Below are 20,458 nucleotides of genomic sequence, written 5' to 3'. Positions count from 1 at the left end.
CATCATTTTGGCAAACTGTGTCAATAGGCTGCATATGAAAATTATAATTATTCTTAATCTTAAAGCTCTTTAAATGTATTGGATTTACGTACTGATGTTAACTGCAGGCAAACAAAGAAAAGTATAACAAGCACATATAGTACACAAGATGTATAAAATGAAAGAGATAAGAACAATTGATCAAAAGACCAAGTTAAAAAAAAAAATCGTTTTATCAGTCAATCTGTCTTAAAAATAGATATTAAACAATCAATGCATTTATTTTTAAGGAATATGACTTTCCTCCACTGAAACACAAGGATATATGTAGAAGAATTTCTGTGCTGCTGTTTTCCATACAACTAAAGGATATAGTAATCATGGGTCACCAAGCTCATGTCAAAAAGGACAAATAAATGCACCATAAAAGTACTCCTATAAGTACAATATGACTTGTTCCCAATACTCTGTGATGATTTTTTTGAGGAACAGACAAGAATGTGGCAGCTGTGGAAGACATGGGGGATATTTACATGCCACAAATTACTTTTTCACCTTGTCTTTATATCCATTGATTACCATACATTAGCATTCCAATCACCTGTATTGACTTGAACATGCTTTTCAAAAAAATCTAAGTTTTAATCTCATTGGTGCTTATACTTTCATCAGTTATATGCTATAACCAGTGTCCTGACACTGTGCAACTTGATGCACCATATATGACAATATCTTCTTTTATTATTATTATTATTATAAAAATAAAAAAGAGCAGCTTTGAAGTTCACCAACATATAAAACATCCTTCTGTGTTCGATAGATCTGTCAAAGTAAATGAGTATTCATGAGTACTATTTTCTGTTTTGGATGAATTATTCTATCTGTTCACCCCATATGCTCAGCGAAACTCAGCATTGGTCATCAGCTAAAATAATCCCTAAAGAACATGATATGTTTTATGAACAAAGCATCTCTTGTACCATGTCTAATCGGTATGCACAAACACATGGTTCTTCCCTCCAGTTGGTGCTTTCTCAATAAGCCCCTGTCACATCAGCATGTTGAAATAGTTCACTGATCCATGAGAGAAAGGAAAAAGATATAGTGTGTGCAGTCTCTCTGACATTGATGACCATTAACCATATCACAAGGGAATAGACAGAGACCTCCATTTATCTACATTGTCAAAAACGTAAACCGCCCCTTTCATCCTTACATCATGAGCACTCCCATATTAAAGATAGGACATTTGGAGTTTTAAAGGGCATGCATGTATGAGAATCAGTCTGGTAGCTAACGTGGGTCATACATGTTAGCCAGTTTTTTAAACCGTGGTCCCCAGTCATTGAGGTAGTCATAGTCCTGGTCACCATCAGAGCCCATGGAAGCGATAGAGCTAAGACTGCCTGCTACCGACCCATCGCCCTCATAATCATAGATCAGAGCTGTATCGTATGGTGGGACGTTCGGGTCATTGTCAGCAGCATCCAGGCCCTGTTGGGTTGAAGCAGAAAAAGTGAAAATGATCAAAAAGTGCATTTGATTTTCATTGTTCATTGCAAAGGAAATGTAGTTTCTCATCAGAATGTCAGAGAATGTGTGTACATTCATCTTTATTCAGTTTTAATGGTCAAATAAAGTTTAATATTTCCCATTTCCAAGTACTTCAAAATACTAAAATTGCTACTTGACTTAAATGACATCAGAATTTACTGCTTTAGCGATTCAATTTGTTAAAATAAATTCCAAACTTTGACAGAGTTAAAATAGCACTTAATGAGTATTAGTTATCATAAATAACTTAAACTTTGCCTTTGTTATTACATATTTAGGACTGAGAATAGAAGATCAAGATACTGGAATATACTTGTGGTGGTTTCCTAAATGTCTTGAGTGGTAAACACCTCAGTACTTTAAGAAAATAAGACTCCTTGAAAAATCAACCTTTTCTAAGCGAATGTTAAGGACATTTACTGAAATTACCCACAAAAATTCTAGAATTAATCTTATTTTTTATAAAAGAAACCTCACTTACAACATTGATGAAATCTTCGATGTCAGTCGGGTCTCCGGGGGGTTTGCGTGGATATCTAGGAGAAGGCAGGTTATAGGGTGCATCTTTCCGTAGAGGTTGTTTTCCTCTGGGCAGACTGCAGTCTTTTGGGAAAAATGAGGCTGGGGCAGGGACCATGTCACTTGGGTTCCTCAGAAAATCAATATTGAATGCATCCTATTGGAAAGAAACAGCTTTAGGTATTTCAGGAAGTTTACCATTTTTGACCCTGGACCACAAAACCAGTCATAAGTAACACATGTATATTTAGAGCAATAGCCAAAAATATACTGTATGGGTCAAAATTATATATTTTTTTTTTTTTTGCAATTAAAGATTATGTTCCATGAAGATACTTTTAAAAATTCCCACCTTAAATGTATCACAAATTTATTATTATTAGTAATATGTATTGCTAAGGACTTCATTTGGACAACTTTAAAGGCGATTTTCTTTTTTTTTTGCACCCTCAGATTCAAGATTTTCACATAGTTGTATCTCTGCCAAATATTGTCCTATCCTAACAAACAATACATCAGTACCTCAAAGCAGATATAAATCCAACAAACATCCAAAACACCATGATTTTGCAAGCATGTAGTGTGGGACAGAAGGCCCTATACATCTGTCCAGTCTATCAGGCTGCTGTAGGATCCATGTGTCATATGAGGGAAATCCCCAGGATAAATGAAAGTCTGTGACTCAGACAGGAGCTATGTTCAGTGCTCATCCCGTGATGAATGGAATACTGCTGCTTACTGCATTTGAGCTCACCACACCATGTAGCCGTATCATTTAAAGAGTAGTTTCAACTTATCTCAGGAAAAATAAATAAATCCAGTGGTGTGTAAAATATCTTTGGTGTGTTGTATGCTGCACATTTTGACAAATGTAGGAGGTCATATGAGTCTTCTGCGGTGTTTATACCGAATTTGTGCATTCAGTGCAAAGTAAATCTACTGTATACTGCGGAAATTGTAGTACGTTTATCTTGCACTCTCCACACCTGCTCTTATCTACAGTATTGCATGGTCTTTGCATAATATCTATTTTAAATATTCACGTTCTTAAAATTACTAGGTTAAAATACACTGCATCTGCATGTAAAATGTATTAAATATTGTGTCATTGCTCTTACTTCATCCTCTTCTCCTCCTCCCTGCTCATCATAGTGAAAGACATTGTCTCGGATGTCATCGTCAGATGCTCCGACCAGCAGACCTCCTCCTTTTCTAATGTGCTGCCTTCTGCAGCCCTTCACCGCCACAGCAAGAACAAGCAGCACTGAAAACACAAAAACAAGCTTTATTATGAGGAATTTCAAGTATATCTACCACCAACATACTTCAACTGCTGCATATGCACTTAGATATAGAAAAAGGGGTTAAATATAGTATATAGATGTAGTGTTTACTTACACAACAGAAGAACAATGCATCCCATAATTATCATAAGGGCAATGAAGCTTATTCCCATTTTGGTTCCAAACATGGCTGCGGTGTAGCTCTTGCAGTCACCGAAACTGTCACAGGGACACACAGTCACGTTGACCAGAGCGTTAGAGGAAAGTGAAGGAGAGCCAGAGTCTGATATGACCACAGGAATAGAGAATTCCCCTTTCTCTATGTCTATCAGTGGCTGGAGAACCCCATGAGTCTCTGGTAACATACATGTAAAGAGACAGAAGCAAAAACAAAGAATCTTAGCAGAGGTCTGCCTATCCTCCTGAAGACTTCAGTTCAAATCTTGCTCCAACATACCTGCCTGTTATTTGCAAGTAATCCTGAACACCTTTATTAAGTTCAGATATTTTTGATAAGGGTTGAAGCTAAACTCTGTAGGATGGTAGCCTTCAAGGAGCCAGGTTGGCTACCTTGCTCAAAAATTGGGGTCACTCTCCTGCAAAGTTTTACTCCTTGCTCTATTCAAATAAATCTCAAGCCAATCAAGGTCTTTAGGATTGTTAAAAAGTTAGTGGTGGCCAAAATTATTAGAAGTTTAAGTTTATTAGATTTAGAGGTTTAAGATTATTAGAAACTAGTATTTTCACCAGCTAAAAAATTGCTATTTCTCTCTTTTGTTGTAGTGTGTCAGTAGGAAATATCAGTTTACCTTTCCAAACATTAATTTTCCCATTAATTGTAATAATACAGTGAGATTTTTGTTTGCACAAGGAGTCTGACAACAGCCAGTGCTCCACACAGAGATCTGATCTCACCATCATCCAGTCTGTCTGGAATTACATGAAGAAACAGATCAAACTGAGACAGAGTAAATCCAGAAGAACTGTGGTGATGTCTCCAAGATGCTCGAAGAGACCTACCTGCAAAGCTACCTGAAAAACTATGCGCAAGTGCACCTAGGACAAAAGCTGCTTTAAACACAAAGGTCACACCAAATGTTTAATTTAGTTAAGAGAAGTCAATTGATAAAGAAAATCTTTTTAGGACATTATTTTTGACAGCATCTTAACACAAGTGCTTAAAACTTTTAACAGTACTGTAGCATTGCAGTCTCTTCACAGTTCTTCTGGATTTAGTCTGTCTCCGTTTGAACTGTTTCTTCATGTAATTCGAGATGGATGATGGTGAGATCAGATCTCTGTGTGGAGCACTGGCTGTTGTCAGACTCCTTGTGCAAATAAAAATCTCACTAGATTGTTACAATTAATGGCAAAATGAATGTTTGGAAATGTAACCTGATATTTCAGACCGTTCTCATCCCAAGGCGTCATATACCGACCCTTTTGACATTTCGTCAACATCCTACGCACATGGCACCCTCTAGCGTCAATATTAGAAGCAGATAAAAATGGGCCAGAAGGCGCCTCCTAGCGGTCTAACCCTAACCCTAACCTTAACCCATAATCTTTGTCTCATATTGACGCTAGAGGGTGCCATATGCGTAGGATGTTGACGAAATGTCAAGAGGGTCAGTATATGACGCCTTGGGATGAGAATGCGTTAGATATTTCCTGCTGACACACTACAGCAAAAGATAGAAATAACTGTATTAAAAGTATATTTTAGCTGATGAAAATCTAATAATGTGGTGTTCTAATATTTTTTTTCACTTCTGTATAAGCAGGTGAGTTTGATCAAAGTTAGTGTTAAATTCTGCAGGATGGTTGCCTTCCAGGAGCAGGGTGGGCAACCCTTGTTTTAAAACAAGGGTTCTCAACTCTGGCACTTGAGGTCCACTGTCCTGTAGAGGTTAGCTCCAACCTTGATGAAACTCACCCGCCTTTCTAGTAATCCTGAAGACTTTGATCAGTTTCGCTCAGGTGTGTTTGATTAAAGATTTCACTAATGTATAATGTACAATTAATTCCTTAAAAGTCTTCTTAACTTCCTTAATCAGCAATATTTCTTGTTTAACCAGCTTAAACAAGTAGGTTTTACCAATAAAACATAATTTAGAAAAGTAATAAACCAGAATAAACCAGTCTGATTCCACACTTGGCTTCTTAACTAGTTTGATTATCCAAGGCTTGATTGACCAGGTCCACCTGAAAAACCATGCTGTTTAACTGGCTTCATTAGCTCACTATGGATATGCTGGGACATCAAGTGTACCTGCACCAAACTAGCACCCAGACCAACCAGGCCCCGCATGAACTTTTATACCAATTTAAGATGGTTTTCAGCAGGATACAAATATATAAAAATGAATGCATGTCTATGTTAATTTTTTACCGTTAAGAGTTATGATGGTCCAGTTGACGGCCACATTTTGATCAGCAATGTAAAAAGTGAAGGGGTCAGCTTGAGGGGACATGTCCTCATCCACAGCGCTAAGCAGAAGGCCCAGTTTATCTCTGTCCCTGTCACTGCACACAGTCCCACTCAAGGGTATCAGCACCGGTGGGTAATCATTGGTCTCCCACAGACTGACCTCCATTGTAGCTTTTGCAGAGATTCCACCAGCATCTGTAAAGAGAGTTATCATATGAATGATTACCATTTGTATTCATTCAAAGGCACACTGGTTTTGTGACAGTATGGTCACAGTATCAATTGTTTTATTCTGCTGTTATTATTTTGGCCTTTAGGTCAAAAGTGCTGAAGTGCTTACCCTGATCTATGACTTTCACAATTGCAGAGTAAATATTGTTCCTGACATGGGGAGACCGGATATTGAAGGATCTCCTGGCTGTGATTTGTCCAGTTCCATGGTTAATAGCAAGCCAGTTCTCAGGATCCTGAATGATTTCAAACCTGAACAAAAATTCACAAATCTAAGTAGGTATGTACACACAAAGTTTAGAACATACAGTACATTAAAATTAATGTATGTAAGCATTCACTTGTAAAAATGAAGAGCTTATTACAGAATTAAAACACTTTAAAATATAAGTGTGATATGAATAGAATGCACTTAGGCCAGGAGGCCAGGAGTAAAGCAACATAAAGTATCCTCATATTTTCACCATACTTATGAAATAGAGTTTGTGTACTAGTGTTGAACTAGTGTTTAAGATTTTGAAAAAAAAAACACATACTGTAAGAATAAACAATGCAATAAGAATGTAGAAAAAAAAGGTAAGATGATATGAAGTCTCAAAAAAGCTTGTTTGATACCTTTTGATGGTTGAAGTGGGGGAAACTGAGTATATCTGTAAATTTCTATGTGTGTATGTGAAAGTGTTTATGTGTACTTGCTGATAGATGATTGTGTCTGCATTATAGCACCAAGACATCAGTGTGTATGTGGAGGGGATGTGAGTGTTTGTGTTTTTTATCTGTGTATTCATTGATCTCATATCCACTATGGCTGTTTTTTTCAGTAAAACCAATGACAAATTCACTGATGGTCACTTTGAAGACATAAATGAAATTAATGAATTAATTAACATCAATGTTTATAAAACATTAACATTACAATTTGTGGCTCTGTATTTTAGCTTTGAAAAACTTCCACAAAAATCTTAAATTCCTGATGCAACTAATTAATGAGGTTCTTGCTGAAATCTTTCAAGACCTGATGTCCATTGCGATGCACAATAAATAAAATAATAATAATATCATTCTTATCAATCAATCAATCAATAAAGATTTCATGGGTAGGTTATGGTCTAGGTTATGGTCAAGCTTGGACAGGGACAGGGTTTTGCGCATGACTGCTTCAATACGAATGCTGTTCCCGGACTAACAAAGGATGTTGATCCAAGAACATCTCCTACACGGCTTCATTGTGCTGTCCAGTATAAAAGAGCGTGAGGAATGATGGTACAGATAAGTGAGCCTCACCTTAGCTTGGCATTATCTGGATCATGAGCAATATCTGAGACCAGGACAGTCCCAGGAACAATGGACTCTGCAACAGTCACTTTAATGGGGTTTTTATGGAAGACTGGGGCCTCGTTTTCATTCATCACTCTGACAGTGACTGTAGCACTGTGTATTTGTTCGTATGGTGCTTTAAGCCTGACTTCATTCTCTGCTTTGACAATGAGCTGGTACTCTGCCTTGGATTCATAGTCTAGTGGCTGCAAGAGAGTAGAAACATTGTATTTGAAATGTAGTGAACAAATAATAAGAAAGCTGAAGATGGCCATTAACTGATTTTTGTATAGTCCCATGTCTTCAATCTTTAATTTACCACATTTGTGGCAGTAATCTCACCTTAACCACAGAAATTATTCCTTGGTTGGAAACTGGGTCTGTGTGGATGGCAAAGTGCCCTGAAGGATTTATGATGGTGTACTTAATCCTCCAGTTATCTCCACCTTTCTGGTCCTTATCTGTCGCATTGACCCTGCCCAACTCCGCAATGTACTTGTTCTCCATTGCATTCATGTTGTACTGCATCACAGAATTGGATCAAGAGCTCAGAAAACAATGATCAAGTAATCAAGCGAACATCACAGCCTGTGCATGTTTCAGGGTTTTTTTTTTGTTTGTTTTTTTACATACCATGGTAGGGTGGAATTTTGGAGCATGGTTGTTAATATCAGAGATGTGAATGATGGCACGGCCGCTGGAGCTTAGGCCCATTCCAGACATGTCAGCCACCTGCAGAGTCAGCCTGAAGGACTGCACCACCTGACAACACATCAAGGCATGTTACTGCTTTCTTTGTTCATGTATTTTTATGTTTATGCTGTTTATTTAAGACATTTAAGAAATATTTCTTAAATAACCCACATCTCTGTCTAGTCCCACATCTCGAGTGTAGATGACTCCAGTTTTGTTATTAATGCCAAACATGGTCTTGTTAATGCTGTTGGGAGGGATACTCTCTTGTCCAACAATGAAGAAGCTCAGAGCTGCGTTTTCTGTCATTGGATCATCAGAATCTATCGCTGTAACCTGCATCACTGAAGTTCCTGATGACAGAGAACCACACAACAAGTTTATGATACTTATGTTTATGCATGTGTACACTGACAGCCTGACTTAAAGAGATCACATTTCCTCCACACTCCCTCACATTTCTGTAGAATATGAAAAAAGATTGCCATGCAATGAAAGTGGATGGTGACCCTGACTGCCAAGTTCTAAAAAGGACAAAGGTATTACCATAATGTGCTATAAGAGTGATCTGTACGACTTGTGTAATATTCCAAGTCTTCTAAATCACTATGATAGCTTTGTGTGAGAAATACAACAAAATCTTGTTAAATACAAAAATATTCGCGTCCTCTTGGTGAGATCACGAAACATTTATGATATGCAATAATGTCTTTGTTTGCTTTCAACCATATATACAGTGCACTCGACACCAAATAACAAGACATTGTGCATAAAATTCATTGGTTCTTGGATGCATTTTGAACATGCAGTGTGGAACATAGAATAGAACAGCCTTTAACTGTAACATGTTTTGATGGAAATTAAGGTTTTCATTTTTTGGATGAACTATTCATTGCGTTGATGTGATGGTGTTTTCTTTTCTATATAAAATATTTATTTTATTTCTTAAAATAAGTTTTGAAATTCTGTTGTACATGTCTTACCTGGAACAGAGAATTCAGGGATAGTGCCGATGAACTCCTTCTGGGTAAATTCAGGCCTGTGGTCATTCTGATCTAAAACGTAGATTTCAATGGTGGTGGGACTTTCCAGTCTCTCTCCACTTGGGGACAGTGCAAAAGCTTTGAGCTGAAGATATTACATATATAAGTTATTCAGCAATATCATAATTCATCAAGCTTCACGTTTGAGTCTCTTATCTGTATTCCTTGGTCATAGTTATTTAATTTGGAACAAAAAATGCAAATAGAAGCTTTTGCTTCCCTCTGTACATGCCTTCAGCAAACGTTCACCTTAAAACTCTTGTGTTTTTCCCTGTCCAGAGGCATTTTGCTCTTGATCCATCCTGTTTTTTCATCAATTTCAAAGAGCCCTTTGGGGTCCTGGTCAACCCCGGGTCCCTCCAGCATGTATATCACCTCCCCAGTGAAGATCTTGTCTGATTTGATCTGTGAGAGTGGACATGGAACATGTTACAGCCGCATGTTAAACAGCTAATCTACTCAGAGAGTGTGAGGATACATTTCATGTTTTACCAGAGGATTACCATGTGTGTGTTAAACACAGGGCCTTGTTCTTTTATTCTTTTACTTTGCTGTATTGCATATATTTTAAAAATGTTGTTCTTTGTGAGAGCTTTGTTCTAAACCTGAATAAACCAGAATGACTAAACCAGAATAATATGACTCTCATAAAAGTATAAATTATACCATTGGATAGTTATATTCATAAAAAATGCCTCTAGCTTCAATAATCTAGTGAAACGTCTTTTACACTTTCTTTTTCAGATCTATATTGAGCAACTAATAGTGAGCTGTTTGTTTACCTGGACCAGATCTTCAGGGACCTGCTTGCTGTTTTCTGATACTCGGATTGGTGGAATGATCCAGTCTCTCTTGACCCTGACCTGTGGACCTGCACTCCTGTGTCTCCATGGGTGCAGCACAGCTGGGTTCAAATCGCTCTGTGTTACCTGACCACTGCTGCTGACCTGCAACAAAACACATGGAGCAGTACTGCATCTGGATGCTTTTCAGTGACATGCACACAATCCACTGCAGTCTTTGACATCTGAATAATTTATATGCCTCTAATGTCACTAAACTTAAAAAAATAATGCCCCTGCTGGCTGATGTTTTCTCCATTAAAAGTACTAAAAAGTACCTCTGCTTTCTATCTTAAGTATATGGCAAGTCAGTGTTTTTTATACATTTATACATTATTCATTAAATTATGCAGTTTAATTGTATTTAATCCAGCATTCCCTTATGGAAAAGTAGTGCTTAATTGTATTGAACATGCACTTCTAACTTATTTTATATTTAATATATGGAATATTTCCACAAAAAAGTACTTGTAGATAATATAATATTAATAAAATAAAAGGCCACTTAAGAGTACTTAATAAGAGTACACTTTAATTTCACACGTACACTTAAGTAGGCCTACACTTTGATGTATTAGATAACCACATTCATTTTGATTGCTTTAAAGTTCTTGATGAAAATCCACGTTAATACTAGTTTGTCATTTTATTGTACAGCTGCAGTTCTTAATTCTTAATTTTAAGTGACTTAATTGGTCCAGCTTCAAAGCGATTGAAGGGGTGGAGTGAACCTAACTTACATTTCTTGTTACTCTCTCTCCCCTCTTTTTTTCATTGACAAACATATACAAGATCATATATTGAGGTCTAATGACTGAAATAAAGGGCTCATACAACCCACACACACACACACGTAGCTGTTTAGAAAGAAAACAGGCTCAGTTTTCACCATCCAAGGCCTGTCACTCTGAAACGCACTCTTTTTTGCCTGCACCTGACTGAGGTCAGAGGTCAGCTGCTAAACGTGCTTTAGTGACAAAATTCTCACATACACTGACACGATGTGTGTCAAAGTGTGAAAAAGTCTCACTATGGACTAAGACTGATTTATGAAACTACAAAGACTATGTAACTGTAGTCGTTTGCCAAAGATTAATGTAGGGAAAATGTAACATTGTGTAAATGGATTTTAGTAATAAATTGCTGTGCTATCAGGGTCTATTTTACTATACAATTAACAATTAACAGGGTCTATACAATTAACTGTTTGCCACACCGGTTACTGGTCAGTAAATTGAAATTCACCAGCCATAAATACTTCTAATAATACTACATCTATGAAACTAGATTTTGCTTTGCTTTATTATAATACTGCAGACATCCCAACCTGCAAAAAGTCATTTCAGGGAGGTACACCCCCCCCCCCCCCCCAAAAGGAAGGAAATACATCTCAGCTGTAGTCACCTTCTTAGTGAGACTTTGCCTATCTGAATTGGAGAACTGAGATATATTGGAGCAGCCTTCCCTGTGCTTAGCCTCCCTAACCTCCCTGTTGTGGTCCCTAACAGATATAAAAGCATAAAATATTATTTCTATAAGCTATAGGCCTATGTAATCATTCGTTAATTATGTTTAAATATGTAGATTACTTTTACTATTTATATAATCTGCTTATACAATTGATGTAAACTGCTTTTATTTATTTTCCATTGCAACTTTAAACAGGTCTAAGGAGTTGGTTGTTTTCATGTAGCCTTGGCAACTAGCCTGAATAATAATGCAGATGAAATTAAACTTGTCAACTCATCTCAACATGCCTTTTGCAATTATATAACCCTCCATGGGCAATGCTTGAGCAAGACTGCCATTATGTTTGACACCTAAGACAGGGGTACACTTTCGTGTAGTCTGCCGTAAAATGTGTCTTATACTTTTTTTATTTTGTGGCACTCTCCCTCTGCAATGGTGCTCCTGTTTCTAGATAGACATAACTGATTAATTTTGTGCGGGCCCACCCACACTGACATTGATTGGTTGATTTGCAGAAACAGGCCAATCAGGATGCTCTCTGTCTTACATGCGCTTCTTACACACGCACATTAGCACACACACGCAAGGTCTCTCGCTCCCTCTCCCTCTCTGCCGTGCGTGCGCTACACGGTTTGAAACTCAGTATCTGTTTCGCATGTGCGCTTTTGCTCGCTCGGTATAGATTCCGGGAGATTTTAACTAATTCGCGGGTCTCAGGGAGCCGCTTTCCACTTCCGGGAGACTTGGGATGTCTGATACTGTATGACACCTTTGAAGAAGAACACTTAATTGTATTGAAAGTGCACTTGTAGTAATGTAAAATATGTTTTGTTTTCATGTGTTGATATAATGTGAAGTACTTGATAATTTGAACATTCAATATTACATTTAATATATTTTATAAGTACTAAATTGCAACTTCATCATTACAATTCTGTGATAATAAATATAATTTAAAATATGATATGAAATTACATTTAAGTAAATTTTAGTTTACAGTTTAACCATATTCAAAGACAATATATAAGTAATTATGACATACATTAAACAATATACTGAAGTCTCAAGATATTGTTAAGTGAGTCAAAAAAGCACTCTAAAATTCAAATGCATTTAATATAAATTTAAACTATAATAAATTTAATTTAATTGCAGTTAACGTGATTAAGGGCTCTATTTTAACGATCTAAAGGCAAAGTGTAAAGCGCACGGCGCAGGTGCATTCAGGGCGTCCAAATCCACTTTTGCTATTTTAACGACAGAAAAACGGCCCGTGCGCCGGGGCGCATTTTTGGAATGGGTTGTCCCTATTCTCTTAATAAGTAATAGGCGTAACGTTCAATAAACCTATCAGAGTTTCATCTCCCACTCCCTTTATAAGCGAGATGCGCTCGCGCCATGGCGGATCGCTGTTTACATGGCGGAATTTGTTGGCGGAAAAGCTGACCGCTTCTCAAGCGAAGAAACCGATAATCAGATCAGATAATCTATGGGTCAAGCAGGAATACACTGACTTATTAAACACACTGATTAAACTGAGGAGTTCAACGAGTGATGTTTTGCTGAAATTACCTGCACAAATCTATTAATCATCCTCAGTCCTAATCAAACTGCCAATTTTTTTTTAATCCAAGATTTTAACTCTTTAATTACCAAGTTCATTCATGATGTCACTGATTTGGGGAAAAAACACACACACATAAAATGACATACAGTACAGACCAAAAGTTTGGACACACTTTCTTATTCAAAGAGTTTTCTTTATTTTCATGACTATGAAAATTGTAGAGTCACACTGAAGGCATCAAGTGCTATTTGACCAAGAAGGAGAGTGATGGGCTGCTGCGCCAGATGACCTGGCCTCCACAGTCACCGGACCTGAACCCAATCGAGATGGTTTAGGGGTGAGCTGGACCGCAGACAGAAGGCAAAAGGGCCAACAAGTGCTAAGCATCTCTCGGGGAACTTCTTCAAGACTGCTGGAAGACCATTTCAGGTGACTACCTCTTGAAGCTCATCAAGAGAATGCCAAGAGTGTGCAAAGCAGTAATCAAAGCAAAAGGTGGCTACTTTGAAGAACCTACAATATGACATATTTTCAGTTGTTTCACACTTTTTTGTTTTTGATATAATTCCATATATAATTCCACATGTGTTAATTCATAGTTTTGATGCCTTCAGTGTGAATCTACAATTTTCATAGTCATGAAAATAAAGAAAACTCTTTGAATGAGAAGGTGTGTCCAAACTTTTGGTCTGTACTGTATTTTCAATATAAAAAGTGACTGTGGACTGGATATATATACATTTTTTTTAACCTTTTATCACAGTCTTGGGGCATGTCAAAGATTAGTAACAACATTGGCTTTGATGCATTGTTAGTTTTTGTGCAGCATTAGATTTAAATTTTTTCTCCCTCATTTATGGTCTGTGGCTGTTTTTGCCCCATTGACTTCCATTATAACGACATTTTTTGATTGCAAAGCCATGACACTATAAAATCATGCATTCTTGATTGTTTGTGGTTTTCCCTTTTGGGAAGAGGTAAAAAAAATATATTTTTACAGTTGATCACTAGGTGGGACCATTAACCCTTTAGATAGGCCTGTGCAAAAGAAGGCTTAGTTTCTCGCTTGTATATGGAGTTATATGGAGTATAACAGCAAATTATAGTGTTTTCATCTCTTTACGCTTGCCAAATTCCGCCATGTAAATAGCAAATCCGTTATGACACGAGCGCAACTGGCTCTTAAAGTGAATGGAAGATGAGACTCTGATTGGTTTATTGCACGTTATACCCAAAAAATGCCCATTACTCATTAAGAGAATAGGGACAACCCATTTTAGACCATGCGGAGTGCACCTGCGCCATGCGCTTTACACTTTGCGTTTAGATCGTTAAAAAAGGGCCCTTTATATTTATATTTAGTTTTTTAAAAGTATGCAAAATTTTACTTCTTTTTCAAATGAATATGTTTATTCATTTACTTAATTTAATAATAAAAAAGTTGGATAATGTACAAACTATCAGTTTTAAATTCTGATGTATTATGATGCACTTTTTTTTATGTGCATTTGACACTCTGTAAGTATTAATTTTGGATCCTGTATGACACATTACTAAGACTTACTAAAAACATCTTATTTAAGAATGCAACAATAATTCATAACCATATGCAAATCTTAAATAGCAGCAATGGCTGTCATAGTTCCTTGATTTCCTCATGGGTGCAGCGGTGGAGCATGTTTCCGGGGCACTCCTCTGAGCAGCCCATGCAGAATGCTGGACATCACAGGCATGCACAGACCCTGTTGGAGCACACTAATCTTAGAGCAGCCTGAATTCTCCATTCTGCTAGTGTAGTACTAAATAAGTTGTTTACTCTTGTATTTCAGAACACAGTTTCCAAACAAAAGTCACTTTTAGTTGGGATTCAGTCCTGTTGGTGGGAAGTCAGTTTTCTGGGTGGCATTTATAGGGGGTCTCTTGATACCTTTAACAGAGCTGCACATTTGGTTACTTCTCTTATCAATTACCCATGCAGCATTAATGTGGGTCTGCTAATGTACTTCCTCACCTCATTTAGGAAATGCATGAGTGCTTTTTAGTCAGTGCATTCTTATCTGAACTTCCTACTGTCCGCCTGGAGAGATTTAACATTTGTTTCCCCTACAGAGAGAAGAAATTAGATTAAATTAAATCTAGAGTAAACGGATACTGCTTTCTCTTAAACTCACATCTCTCTCTCAACAATGTTTAAAAAACTGTTCAGATTTGACTAAATGCCGAAGGCTGCGAATCAAGTCTGATTAAATATAATATCCATTCAAATTCGTCCATTTTGTTTCTTGTACAGATTTTACAATAAAACTCTGAGAGAAATGCTTGAACGAGACTCAAGTGAGATCTCCATTATCTCTCCTGAGCAATGTGTGCTGTATGTATGTGAACATTTGCTCAAGGGAAGCACCTATCTGTCACAGGGCTGAAAATACCCTACTGTCTGACCCATATACTAATACCCCAGAGACGGCAGGTGCCATCCGCAGACTTTGTGGCAACCCCCAACCTCACATTCAGTTATCCAACAGCCTACACTTATTACATGATAGTCTTTTGAAGGGTCAGAGAAAGTGTAATCTTTCTGGGCCTTTTAGAACTCTTAGAAAAAAAAATGCTTTCTGTGTCACATTTAACCCAGTTTAGCTCTGCTTTTACCAGAGTAAGACATTCCTAAAGCTCCACACACATATGGCAGGGTCAACTGGTCTGAACCATGGCACTGATGGTGCAGGCATGACTAACAGAATGAGATATGCTACATTTCTGAGGAGGAAAAAGAACTAAGTGAGTGTGGAACACATTATGCATACGCATGTGTGTCCAACAGAGTTTGGAATTTTTATTTTTTATTTTTCATTTAGCCCAAATATAGTGGATTAGAATGCATTATGCAATTTAATAAAGTCTAAAAAAATTACCTGTGTGTGTGTGAGAGGCAGTATAGCATGACAGAATGCAGAGCTGGATGAGAGGTTGCAGGGTGGTCACGTTCTGTTATGTCATTCCTCACTAGATCACTAAACACACTAAAGTGTCTTTCTAATCTAAAATATACAAAATATACAAAAATATACACTTGAAACGTGTGACCCTGGACCACGAAACCAGTCATAAGTAATACGGGTATATTTGTAGCAATAGTCAAAATATATTGTGTTTTAAAAAATATCAATTTTACTTTTATGCCAAAAATAATTAGGATATTAAGTAAAGATCATGTTCCATGAAGATATTTTGTAAAATTTCTACTTATATAAAAATGTATTATCATTAGTAATATGCTTTGCTAAGGACTTCATTTGGATAACTGTAAATGCGATTTTCTGTCATGCTGTCTGGTCTCTGTTTCCCTGAGTCTCCGCTAGTGGTCTCACTTCCCCATAGGCACCTCACCGTAGGCACTACAATTCCCACAAGCCTTGTCCCTTCATCACAGTAATTGCACTCCTGTTAATTGCACTCAGGTGTCTTGATAGTCATTACCCTGCCTATATTAACCGGTCAGTTTCTAGTTGTTTTCATGGAGTCCTTTCTTTCCGTCACCCAATTTCCTCGCCTTCCGAGTTTCCTCGTCTTCCGAGTTTCCTGTTCCAGTTCCTATTCCTGTTCCTGTTCTTATCTCTGTTGTTTGTTTTGGATTGATTTCTGGTTTTGACCCCTGCTTGTTGGATTCTGATTTGGATTACCCATTAAACCACACTGCGTTTGGATTTCTCATCTCCTGTGTTTCTCTGGGTTCCCGAACATAACATTTTCTCAATAATTTGAATTATTATTATTATTTATTTATTTATTTATTTATTTTACCCTCAGATTCCAGATTTTCAAATAGTGTATATCGGCCAAATATTGTCCTGTCCTAACAAAGCTTTTTTCAGCTATCAGATGATTTATAAATCTCAATTTAAAAACAATAACCCTTATAACTGGAATGGTGATCCAGGTTCACATACATTCATTTTAAATGTAATTTTAAATAACACACTACAGTTAAAATGAATATCAACTACAAGTGCAAGTATTTTAACATGTTAGTCAACACATCAAAATAAGTGTACTTCTTTAAAGCATGATAAAATAGTATAAAAACAGTTATACTTAAAAGTTCAACTTTTAATTTGACATTATACAAAATTTCACTACTTAAAAGTATATTTAAGTGTTTTATTTCATTTAATTCTATTATCTGTAAGTACAGTTTATTTAAAAAAATAAATAAATAAGATTTGAAGTACACTAAAGTCAACACTCAAATTAATTTTTCTTTCTTTCTTTCTTTCTTTCTTTCTTTCTTTCTTTCTTTCTTTCTTTCTTTCTTTCTTTCTTTCTTTTTTTCATGCTGTCAGCCAGGAACATGTCAGTGATGGAATCTTCATAACCAGGCCATGCTGTCATGTCAAGCTAATTTAAACAGGCAGTGACAATTATAATGTTCAATTATCACTGTCCAGTCATGGTTTCCTTATCTAGGATTAAGGTTAACAGGGAAGGCACAGCATTAGACTTATATGTTCACTATTAACTGGTATCAGAATGTCTGGGACTAAGAGAAACCCAAAGTTGCCAGTAAGACTGATATTCACCAGCTGGGCTAGTGCATTAACTCAACTTTTTTTGCTCATTGCTTGGCCAGGGAAAGTTGTCCTCCTATTTCCGCATCCAGGATTACCATGTGAGACAAATGGGGTTGAGTCTACATCTGGGAACAGCTGCACACAGTCATATCAAGACCACTTCACAAGAGGAAAGTGTGAATCTCAATGCACCCCACTATACTCTCAGGGAGGCATAAACCTCTCCTGGGAAATGAGCTTTGGGAATTCCTAGCACTCCCTGTCTGATCACCAGAGAATTTTAGCAGATTAAGTTATTTTACGTGGCATACATTAACTTTTACTGGTGGGTCCAGAGCCACAAAAAGCCATGAATCACCAGCACTAATGAAAAGAATGAAAGAAAACTATCAAGTTATCATCAAGGTGAGACAATGATTTGGAGGAAACCTATGACACCAACATTAGTATGTGCTGATATTTTCTTGCCCCATGATATGTAATATTTTGTGCATTCTCTCCATATTGCAACATCAGCTGAGGAAAAGAAACACATGCAATGTACATGTGGTAGGATTCTTTATCACAGAATTACACTAATATAAAAAAAAAAAAAAATCAGATCTCAAATATTTGGTTTCTGAATACTTTTTTCCCCTTAGAGTAATCTCATAGTAAAGTTTCAGAAGAGGTCTTAATGTCTTAAAGTGTGGCAAGATTACAAAAGATTTTAATACGAAAGATTAAATGATCTGAGATATGTAATCCACATTCCATTTATAGCTCTCTACTTTTCATGTATTTTCTGTGTATTTATATTTCTCCTAAAGAACTTTAGGAAAAATGTATGAGACAAAGTTGAGCCTTAAATGAAACATAAGTGAAAACTGAATCAGTTATGAAAGAGCACTCTGAGGAATAAAAATTCAGTTTGCTCAAGTTTTTTTTTTTTTTTTTTTCTAATGCTAATTGCTAATGATTTGGAAAGGGTTGCATTAAATGAAAAGGTTAAAGTACTTTCAAGCCTAAATATCTTAGAAGCAAATGTTTCTGAATTGCCCATAAATAACATGGCGGCCAGCAACCTTTTCCCTGTTTATGTATACAGTATGAGTGCAACTACAGGACAAATCTCTCATTTTAGAATCTGTGTCCTATTGTGATTAATATTTATGGCAGTGTGACTTTGTCTGCATTCTCATTCGTTGTTCTGTCTTGAATATACTAGAGACAGACCAAAAGCGGCCTTGAAACGTAACACCAATTGAAGTTAAAACCAGCTGCATTTCTCTTCTTATTCATCTGTCATCATTCAATTTATTTGAAATTATGCATTTTTAGATCCTTAATGTCCTCCAACAATATAATACCACCGATGGCTAGTAAGTTCAGCCAACAATCACTTTACCAAACACTATACCACTAAAAATGATTTAAGCAGATGTGCCACAAGGTCAAAACTGTATCCACTTCTTAAACACTGAATCTTTAGCCAACAAGATAAACTAACACTAATCAAATTACATGGCATTGCTAAAAAAAATAAAGCGCAATGCAAGTCCACAACTGCTTTCCATTGCAATTTTCTATTATGTGGCAGGTTGATCTATACAGACTAATTAATTGTGTATTACGGAATGATTATTATATTTAAATTGTTAAATTTAATCTATTTTTAAAGTGTTGTCATGCCTACACTGAGAAAAAAAAAAGTTAATTTAAAAATATATTTCAAATTTTGAAGTACAACAAGTGAAATAGTTTTGTCTTTTAAAATGTGCTCCAATTATCCATGTTTTATTTATTTTTATTTTTTTTTTACCCCTAAAACTGGAAGAAAAAAAAGCTCTTGAATAGTAACCATACTGGGCTTATTGCTTGATGGTATCATATCTTTTAATATTATATTAACACTGAGATATTTTACCGTGCAAACCTTAAGTTCACTGAGCCTGGAGTTAAAATCCACAGCATTCACTTAATATGTAAAACTCAACTCACCTGACACACAACGGCCAGCAGTGCACCCAGGACCGCCACCGCCTTCATCATCTGGCTTTTGATCCTTACTGTTCTCAATAAACCAAGGCCAAACAATAAAACACTAGAGACTTGTACAACAGTGTCCAAGCAAATTTGCAACAAGACAGGAACACAGTCTACTAGAAGCTCTTGTTGCTTGTCTCTCAGTCTGGGCTGTCTGTGCAGGGAGGTTGAGTGACAGCACATGTGTGCAGGGCCGGCTGAAGAGGCTGTGATCCCAGCCCCCACAACACTCTCCCATGGCATGAACACACCCCACAACTTCAAGGTTAGAAAATCCACGACCCATTCAATGAGAATGATATACCTCCGATAAAGAGAACATGAAAAATGAAACAAACACAAAGACAAACATCTGAAATATCAGGATTAGTGCTCGAATGCTAAACATTTTTCTGCAATTTTTTTTTTTAAGTGCACTGAAAAATGTGAAACGACCATATTATTTATTTAAAGTAGCTTTTTATATTCATCTAATTGAAAATCATGATTTGTCTTTGTAATAAGAACAATAAATCAAAAATTGACTAACTAAATCTTAGGTGAAAATTTTTATTTTAAATTATTGCTTTTTTAGCTATTGTTTATGGTGATATTAAGCAAGATATAATATTGACCACAGTAAGTATCATTTTCAAATACTTTTTTAAGATGGTGACATAAATGAAACTGTAGTTCCCAGCATGCTTTGCATGGGACTTAATGGGGAGAATAAATAACTGTATTGCCATTGACTTCCATAATATGGATGCAAAAAAAAATAAAAAATTTTGGTTACCGTCATTCTTCAAAATATCTTCTTTTATGTCCAACAGAAGAAAGAAACTCATACAGGTTTGGAGGGTGAGTGACAGAATTTTCATTTTTGAGTGAAATATCCCTTTAACTGTATAAAAACATTACATTCAAATTATACTTCCCATTTTAGTTTTGTAT

The 20,458-nt window shown here is 36.5% G+C and overlaps 1 protein-coding gene across 1 annotated transcript; it reads right to left on the bottom strand.

Moving 5' to 3' along the window:
• Positions 1-813: 813 nt before the first annotated feature.
• On the bottom strand, positions 814-19,700 carry LOC132109760 (cadherin-15-like). The gene is made up of 14 exons (XM_059516093.1): positions 19,481-19,700; positions 9,833-9,997; positions 9,300-9,455; positions 8,991-9,135; positions 8,179-8,360; positions 7,948-8,076; positions 7,657-7,836; positions 7,282-7,520; positions 6,107-6,249; positions 5,728-5,961; positions 3,451-3,690; positions 3,171-3,316; positions 2,015-2,209; positions 814-1,473 (listed from the first exon to the last, which is right to left on the bottom strand). Exons 1-14 carry the CDS (start codon positions 19,529-19,531, stop codon positions 1,273-1,275), a joined length of 2,406 nt encoding a protein of 801 aa, XP_059372076.1. The 5' UTR covers positions 19,532-19,700; the 3' UTR covers positions 814-1,272.
• Positions 19,701-20,458: the final 758 nt, after the last annotated feature.

Source organism: Carassius carassius, chromosome 2 (assembly GCF_963082965.1).
Source record: "Carassius carassius chromosome 2, fCarCar2.1, whole genome shotgun sequence".
Lineage (NCBI taxonomy): Eukaryota > Metazoa > Chordata > Actinopteri > Cypriniformes > Cyprinidae > Carassius > Carassius carassius.
Note: the sequence above shows the minus strand (reverse complement) of the source record. Positions and strands in the feature narration are given on the sequence as shown.